This window comes from Euphorbia lathyris, chromosome 3 (genome assembly GCF_963576675.1).
Source record: "Euphorbia lathyris chromosome 3, ddEupLath1.1, whole genome shotgun sequence".
Taxonomy (NCBI): domain Eukaryota; kingdom Viridiplantae; phylum Streptophyta; class Magnoliopsida; order Malpighiales; family Euphorbiaceae; genus Euphorbia; species Euphorbia lathyris.
In genome coordinates, this window is record NC_088912.1 from 35,973,006 (window position 1) to 35,982,222 (window position 9,217).

General features: G+C 33.5%; 1 protein-coding gene across 1 annotated transcript; it reads left to right on the forward strand.

The window, feature by feature from the left end:
* Positions 1–3,086: 3,086 nt before the first annotated feature.
* On the forward strand, positions 3,087–4,628 carry LOC136223539 (uncharacterized). Its single transcript, XM_066011595.1, has 2 exons — positions 3,087–3,901; positions 4,476–4,628. The coding sequence occupies exons 1-2, from the start codon at positions 3,362–3,364 to the stop codon at positions 4,533–4,535; spliced, it is 600 nt and encodes a 199-aa protein (XP_065867667.1). The 5' UTR covers positions 3,087–3,361; the 3' UTR covers positions 4,536–4,628.
* The last annotated feature ends 4,589 nt before the right edge of the window (positions 4,629–9,217 follow it).

Genomic DNA, 9,217 nt, shown 5'->3' on the forward strand with positions numbered 1-9,217 from the left:
GTAATTTGAAACTCTAAGGTAGGATATTTCTAATTCTCTTATATGGTTGAAAGGTGGGAAGGGGGTGCGGTTAGAGCAGGAGGCGCGTCTTGCACTACATATATAGCAACTGTGTCATGAGAGTTGTCAATTTTTCCCTTTTTTTTTTTGCATTTTCCTCCTGAAGTATGCAGAGTTGAGCAATTGAGATTTTGAGAGTGGGAATGAGCAGTTTGAAATGAATTATGCAGGAAGTGTTTATAGCAATTATAAAGGTTCTATTGAGTGACATGTAGGTAGGCAGCGTCAGATCTTAATATAAAATCTATGATTGAGTTTTAACTATCAACCTGAGTTTTTAGTTAAAACGGTTCCATGACATGGTATAAGAGCGAGTTTAACCAAGTGGTCAAGGGTTTGATTCCTAGCAGTCCCATTTGTTGATTAAATTGCATGACACGGTATCAGAGTCTTTTAGACCAAACGGTTGAGGACAACGGTTCCATGACAGACAGTATATCAAGGTTGCTTTTGGTGTAGGTGACACTGTGATGTTTGCCTCTCAACTTTGTGTACATAGTAAATAAATAGATTTTGAATTCTCATAATGTTGGCATTCAAATCAAAACAATTTTGTATATGTCCAATTCATATTAAACTTTGTGCCTATTTCATCATTTTTTCTGTTTTCACATTTTCTTATTTAAATTTCAGCCTTTATACCTCTGTTTTAAACTTTGTCATTGTTGTATTTTAGACTTCTAGCTTTTTTTAGTTTAAAATTGAGTTTTAATTTTAGGCTTTATTCCCAAGTAATTTATCTACCCAATCATGATAAGTCTCCATAATGTTTCGCAGGATATTCTTGATTAACTTGCTGGCAGCTTCCAAGGCTCCATTGGCTGCTGCTGATGAATTGAACAGAATGGGCCACTAAGTTACTGCCTATGAACATTTTAATTGAATCGGAGGACTTATGATGTATGGCGTCCCAAACATGTAGATAAAGAAAGTGGGACAAAGTGGATGTAGTTCAGTTTCTTATGGATATTCAAATTAATCATAAGAGATTATGGATATTCTAGAAATTATGAATTTGTGATAGAAGTATCAATTGTGATATTCTAGAAGGAGAAGTTAAGTGTGGTAGTTGGTTTCAATTTGGGTTAAGGTGCAAAAATATCCCTAACGTTTTGGATCAGGAGCAATTTTACCCCTAACGTCTAAAATGGTGCAATTTTACCCCTAACGTTTGTAACCAAGAGCTTTACCCCTAATGTTGATAGATTGGGTCAATTTGATAAATAATTTATTAAACTGTCTTCTCAGCCATGAATCGTGTCATCTGCCCTTCACACGTATACCATTTTATCAGTAACAAATCACAAACATATGTTGGGATATGAAAAAAATATAAAAAAATATACTGTATTTTGTACGAATTAGACAAAAAAAATTTAAAAAATTCACCGAATTTATAAATATTAATTTCTAATTCTATTATTAAATTAAAAAACTATGAAATCCTTTTTTTTAGAATAAATTGATATGCAATTGGCGCAAAATAAAGAAAAAAATGTATATGTCTTATAATAATGTCTGAAATTGATCTAAATTATCAACGTTAGGGGTAAAATTGCTCTTTGATACAAATGTTAGGGGTAAAATTGCATCATTTTAGACGTTAGGGGTAAAATTGCTCCTGGCCTAAAATGTTAGGGGATTTTTGCACCTTAACCCTTTCAATTTAAATGTTTTAAATATAGCAATAAGAAAAAATAATTGATCAAGAATTTGATCTTTAAAATAGGTAAAATTTTAGGGTTTAAATATGCTTTTTGTCTTTAAAGATGGGAAGTTTAATTTTCAAAAATAAATAATAAATAAATGAATAGAAGAAGATGTGATAACTAATGTACAATATTTTAATTTAAATTACTACCTCAAATTTTTTGGTATTATCTTCAATTTTTAAAAACATAGATTTATTTTATTAAAATTGAAGTGCACTTTATATTCTGCAACGAATAAGATATTATAATAAAATTAGAATTCACTTTGTATTACAATAAATAATAATAAAATCTTCCTACTCTCTTTTAGTTGTTCAATACAAAATTTCTATTTCCTTGCTCTCTCTTTATAGTCTCACATAAGTTTTCATATTTTTATTTCATTAATTAGTATTCATCCTAATTATTTTTTATCTCATAATTAATGCTTTACTATTTTATAGATTAAGTTTACTATGTATATTTATTTTCTCCGGATTTCTGTTTTTATTCTCTTGACTTTCATTAAGTTTTAAATATTAATTTTATTCTCCATCTTTACCTCATCTTTAACTCTTAATTTTATAAGTTTATTCTCCATATAAATTTTATTTTCCATCTTTACCTCTTAATCTTGCAAAATCTCTTGATATCAATTTCTTGATTGGTAAGTTTTTTAATTAATCACAAACCATCAAGTTAATTTATATTTTGTACATGATTTTATTAGAATTATTGTTTGACTTGATAAATATAATAGCAGAGGTAACGAACGTCGGATATATGATTAACTATATCAACAAGAATAGAAAAGATTATAGGAGATGGACAATTAAACTGAGTGACCAACAGTAAGTGGATTTATATTTAACGAAAATATGTAACTCTACACAAAATGTGGTTTTCAAAGAAGTATTTAATAATATATTGATTGAATTATTCATTATTCGGTACACTAAATTATAATAGTTATATAATCATTAAATTTTAATATATACAATATTTATATAATGTTGATGAAAATAAATAAGATACCCGTACAAAGCACGGGTGTAAAACTAGTTGTAATTCGAAAATTGAAGAGAATGCCAAAATCTACCTAACGGCAATTCATAAAAAAAAAAGAAAATCCTAGTATTTATTTCAGTTATTATTATATCTTTAATCTTTAATAGATATATACATTTTTCACTTTACTTTAACAAGAATCTTTATCAATAAAAAAAAAAAAAAAAAAACAAGAATCAGTTTTATAAAAACGTTACAAAGTTAAAAAATCTAAATTTATTTCTGTTAAATTACAGATAATATGATGAAATAAAATTGGGAAAAAGCCACTAAAAAGTAATATTTGTTCTTCCCCTTTCCATGATTGGTCAAACTACTCCAATTCGAAAACAATAACCGTAAAACCTTTCATATCCAGCCAGGGACCCCTTTCCCTAACATCTCGCCTCATCAATCGGACGTTTTCCTTCTCTTATTTCAATCCATCTTCCATCCGTTTCTCCGATCTGTCTCTCTCTCCCTCTCCCTCTCTCAATCCATCGTTAAATTCTATAATCCCATCCTATGTTTTGAATTTGATTCCTCAATCAAATTCTCATACCATGGGAAAAACCACTCCTACCACCACGACGAAGATGGAGGGAGGGAGAGGAGAGACTGAGTCAGAGACAGCGACAGCGACAGCGACAACGCCTTACCGCAAGAAAACTCACCGATTCGGCGAGGTTGCGGGAGGAACAGCGGCGGAGTGCGCGGCGGTATGTTGTTGCTGCCCGTGTACGGTGGTGCATCTATTGGTGTTGACGATATTCAAGATGCCGGTGTGTTTGTGTAGGAAGGCGCAGAAACGGCACCGTATAATGAAGAAGAAGAAGAAGCAGCGGGCATTGTTGGCGGCGGCGGCGAACGGTGTAAATGAAAGCGGTATAAAGAAGTTAGAGAGAGAGGTGAGAGCGGTGGTTGAGAAACAGAATGAGGTTGTTGTTGTTGATAAAGACGGTGAGGATGAGGGTGAAATCGACGGCATTGATCATCTTGAGAATGAAATGTGGGACCGATTCTATAGTACTGGTTTCTGGAGGAGTCCTTCTCAAAGAAGTGCTGCTCAGATTATTGAAACGGAAATCGAATGTAAATCAATGGTAACCTAAATCATAATTTTACTTCAATTTTCTTGAATATTGGAGTTTTTTTAATTGAATTTCAAGTTTAGTGTTTTTGCTTTTAGAAAAAACAAAGTTGAAGAAAATAGATACAACAATCAGAAATTATACAGTTGTAGAAATGTTATTTTGAAATTTGTAATTTTCTTTTATCTATCTTGATAAATTCTATTATTCTATACTAATTTCAAAGTAATATATCAATTAATTGATATTATTATCGTACATGTTTATTTTTCAATATTAAGCTTTTATTTTGTTAATTATATTATTTACGAAAGGATGATAGAAATTCTTGAAGAATTGGGATAAATAAAATAAGCATTTGGATTTTACTTGTGGTATGTTAAAAAAAATTTACTAAATCAAACTTTTTCCGTATATATAAAAACCGGATTTAGGAAGAGTTTAATATGCCTAAAAATTTAGAAATTTGGAGTTAAAAAAAGCCTAGAATTTTATATTTAGAGAGAGCAGTTAAAAAAAATTTAAGAATTTTAAATTTAGAATCCGAGTCAATTTTAGGGGTGCTATCAATTTTTTTTGGAAATAGGAAGCCGGAACCATCACAGCCTCAACTTTTGTGGAGACAAGAGATCGAAACCACTCGTGATCATGGTGGTTCTGGCGACCGGAGGAGCCCGGCCCCGTGTATCCGCCGCTGTTTGGATTGTTTTACATTTGGAATAGAATGACTTATGGTGATGCATCTATTTGGGAATATTATATAGATGCTAAATTGATAGTGTAGATTTGATCATTTCAGTTCTCTGCTTTGATTTTGAAGCAAAAATTGTTTTAAATTGCATAAATTCTGTTATAATATTAAGATTTTTATTTTGAAGAAATACAAGGAACTATTTAACTATACAGTATTATCAAAAATATGCTTTTCTTTGGTCTAGATTAAAAATATACTTTATTCTTTTAAGCAAAAAAAAAATATTATTTATTTTATATTCATTTTCTTTTATATAACTTATTTTATATCCGTTGGAATTTTTTTATATATTTTATACAACAAAAATATTTTCGTTCTATTTCTTTTAGGGGGTTAAGCTATGCTTACTTTGTTTTTCACAAAGTAAGTCTTACTTTGTTTTTTCCACCATTGAATGGTGATGAACTTTGACAAAGTAAGCTTATCCAATGGTAGAAAAAACAAAGTAAAGCTTACTTTGTCAAAAACAAAGTAAGCATAGAAGACACCATCTTTTAGGTATAAGGTATCAAAATAGATCAATTTAGACTTCATGTATAAAATAGCATCAATATAGGTTTAACGTTTAAAAAAGAGTATTAATTTAAATATCTATTATATCAATTATACGTGTAGAGACAAATTAGAACTTTGTGCTATTTTGTATTCGGAGCCTAAGTGAATAACTCCCCAAAATCTTAATCCTATTTTGATACTTATCCCTTTGTTTTATATATATACATATAAGTTCATTTTCACTTAAATTTGGCATAAATGTTTTTGTTGAAAGCTAATAATTATAAAATAAAAAATAAATGTTTACACATACACGTCTCTTCGCCGCTGTGTGTAGTTAGAGTGTCTCATCTTCTCTGATCTTGTGAGAATGCTAATCATTCTGTCTTTGTGTGTGAGATCCGTCGGCCCCTTCCGTTTTACTGTTTTTGTCATCTTCGTTGCGTTCCGCCTTTGAGTCTTGCCGATCAACTCCATCTTCTTTGGTTCGCTATTTGAGGTTCTTGATTCTTTTGATCTCCTGCTCCCTGCTATTTACTCGCTGCAATTAATCTTCATTTCTTGTATCATTTTCGTTGATTACTGTTGTATGTGTAAAGATGGATAACGCCCTCAACCAATTGACGATATTTGATGGGGAGGAGGAAGAACTTGACCTGCCTTCCTCCAATTCTATTGCCAAGAATGTTGGGCTTTCATTGGTTAGTCGGTTCTTAACGAACCGAAGTGTTAATAGTGGTGCAATGAAAGAATGGCCACTTTGTGGAGGCGGGCGAGAGGTGTGGCGATTTTTGAGTTAGCAGCTAACATGTATGTCTTTGAATTCTTCCACAAGATTGATAGAACTCGTGTGGTGGTTGGAGGCCCGTGGTCCTTTAGTCCTAGCTCCTTGGAAGGATGAACCTTCATCGATCTCCCTATAGGCTATGTCAGAAGGGGTGGGAAGGCAGATTGGGGATTTCAATGGTAGATATGTTGATTATGACATTAATAATAGTGTGGGGATGAGAAGATCGTTTATGAGATTGAGGGTTTCAATTGATGTGAGGAAACCACTGAAAAGGGTAAAGAAGATTAGAAAATGAAAGGAGAACCGGGCTTACATTTCCTTTAAATATGAGAGGTTGGAAAACTTCTGCTATATCTGTGGCTTACTTGGGCATACCGATAAGTACTGTGAAAAACTCTTCACTCTTAAATCTAAGGAAATTAAAAGGGAATGGGGTGATTGGGTGAAGGATACGGTGAGAAGATTAGAGGAGGGGATTAGCGTGAAGTGGTTGCGTGAGCCAAGGGGCAGTTTGGAGGTACGTTTGATGGAGGTAGGATTATTGGAGAGGGGTCTAATAACACGGCTGGGAGTGGTGTAGGCTAGGAGAACCTGTCAGTGGGATAGGGAGGGGGCTAAGAGCAATTACTCAAGGTATCAACTGGGGCAGGCCTAGACCCGTGGCTACTGAAAATATGGTTGTTGACAGTGATGAGGAAGGCCTAGACTTGGCTGAGGATCGTAAATGGAGGCATGTTGGGGCGGATTCACATTCGGTTCAAGCCATAGTTGACAAGCTACAAATTCCTATTCAAGAGATAGTGCAGATTATCCAGAAGTTGTTGGTTTCTACAGTATGTACTGATTCCCCAACTACCCTCGTTACAGAAACGGCGCGACCTGAAGACTAAGCCCGCCGATGATTATGAATTGCCAAAGCTAGAACTGTCGAGGGTTTGGCAATCCTCAGGCAATTCGCTCTTTCGGGGAGCTTCTTAAGACAAGCAAACCAGATTTGGTTTTTCTGATTGAGACGCTGGTTACACGTTCTTGTATTGAACGGTTGGGTCGCAAGTTTGGTTTTGAATGTACTTTTACAGTTGATTTTTATGGTAGGAGTGGAGGTCTAGCCTTATTATGGAGGAAGAGTGACATAGCTTCAGTCAGCACCTATTCTGACCACCACATTAAGGTACATGTACATGATTCTGACAGAGGGGACTAGCGTTTGGTAGGCTTTTACGAGTATGCCAACCGTAGTCATTATGAGAGCTCGTGGCAGCTACTTTCTCATATTTGCTCTTGCTTGATCCTTCTTTTGATAATAATTGGGGATTTTAATTGTATACTAACTGCTAGTGAGAAGTCGGGATGGTCAGAATACCCTAGAGCCCTTATGCGCAAGTTCCAGGATGCAATGGAGGAAAATTTGCTCAAGGACATTTAGCTCCAGATTGTTATGGTGTTTAGTCTTAGCCGAAGCTTGACAATGGTCAAAGCTTCGGGCATTTTAAAATGGCCGAAGGCCATCTTCGGAGGAGTGTTTAGGGACACGTGGATCAATCAACACGTTGGATTCCAAACACACGCTCCTCATTTTCAGAAATACATTGGCACGCAAGATAGGATCCAAAAACCTATCATGAGTTGCCACGTGTGAAAAATACATCTCAATGTGTCTATAAACAGTGGAGGCATTCCAATATCTCAGGTATCTTAACTTCAGTTATCAGAATTCTATTTCTCTAATTACGTTAGTTTGATATTCTCCATAACATCGCTGGCTTTAGCATCAAAGAGGGTTCGTCGGAACTCCGGTCCCTTTTCTGACGTCTATTGTGGTTTTCAAATAATCGGAACAGTAGCCAAGGACCAGTCATCCACAAATACGATAACAATTACTTAATTATAGTATTAGTTATATAATTGTAATTATAGTTTTAACTATAGTTATTAATTTAAATTAGGAAAAAGTACAAAAATAAACCTTGTGGTTACACCTATTTTCGATCGGCACCCTTGTGGTTTAAAAATTTACAAACTGGTACATTGAGGTTCATTCCGTTAACAAACATAGGCCAAATTGACTAACACTGTTAAAAAAAAAAGTCAAAGGACAAAGGAAAAAGAGTTAATTTTATTCTTATATTTATTTATTTTATAAATTATCCCCCTTATTATCTAATTATCACAAACAAACCCCAAAATAAAATAAAAAAAATCAAATACACCATCTTTTCCTTTTTTTTTTAATTTTTCTTCACCTTTCTCTCTCTTCTCTCTTCTCTTTCGCCAACCTCAAGCTTCACAGTTGATTTTCACGTTGGCACCCTAAATTCAAACAAATCCATGAAACTCAAATCAGACAAAAAAAATTCACATCAAAAGTCACAGAGATTTTTTTCCCGCATTTACCAAATCTGAAAATGCAGAAGCAGAGATTCAAACCGAATTTCAACTTCTTATGAAAAAGAAAGTAAAGGAAAAAGCACAAAATGAATCCAATCTTACATAATCTAAACAATCCTTAAACTGGAATACAGATAGCAAAAGATTGATAAACAATTAGAAGAATATTAAAAGGGAAAAAAGCTGAAAAAGCTTGATCAAAGAAAGAGAAGAAAAGCGAACCTGAAGAGACGATAGTGAAACAGCCCGCATTTACTGGCGGTGGGGGGAGAAAAAGAGCAAAAACTGATCGATTTTTGAGCTGATTGTAGTGGTGGAGAGAGCTTGAAAGAAGGGAGTTACAGTGATGATAGTGATAGGAGAAGAAGAAAAGGCCAAGAGAGATCGTAGTTTCCCATTATTTGTTGGTCGTCGTCTTCTTGTTTTGGGTTATTTGGATGGGACTAGTAGAGAGATGGAGAGAGTGAGAGAAGATAGTCTATTTGAATTTTATTTTTTATTTTGGGATTTATTTGTGATAATTAGATAATAAGGGCTGTAATTTATAAAATAAATAAATATAAGGACAAAATTAACTCTCTTCCCTTTGACTTTTGACTTCTTTTAACACCGTTAGTCAATTTGGCATGTGTTTGCTAACGGTATAAACCTCAAGATACCAGTTTGTAAATTTTTAAACCGCAAGGGTGCTGATCGAAAATAGGTATAACTACAAGGCTTATTTTTGTACTTTTCCCTTTAAATTATAAGTATAGCTTTTAGGTTTATTAATTTATCAGATTCCTTTTATCTATTGAATTCCAATAGTTTAGGTTAATTGTCAAAGCCTTTATTTTTAGGATTAGAGTTATATTTATCATCTTAACTCAGTTATTAATCTTAATAGGTTAGAATATACTCT

Excerpts from the sequence above, each read along its gene's own strand:
- LOC136223539 (XM_066011595.1), top strand. The coding sequence starts at position 3,362 with ATGGGAAAAACCACTCCTACCACCACGACGAAGATGGAGGGAGGGAGA. Across the intron at positions 3,902-4,475 it reads AAATCGAATGTAAATCAATG|GAAGCCGGAACCATCACAGC; the intron begins GTAACCTAAATC and ends TTTTGGAAATAG.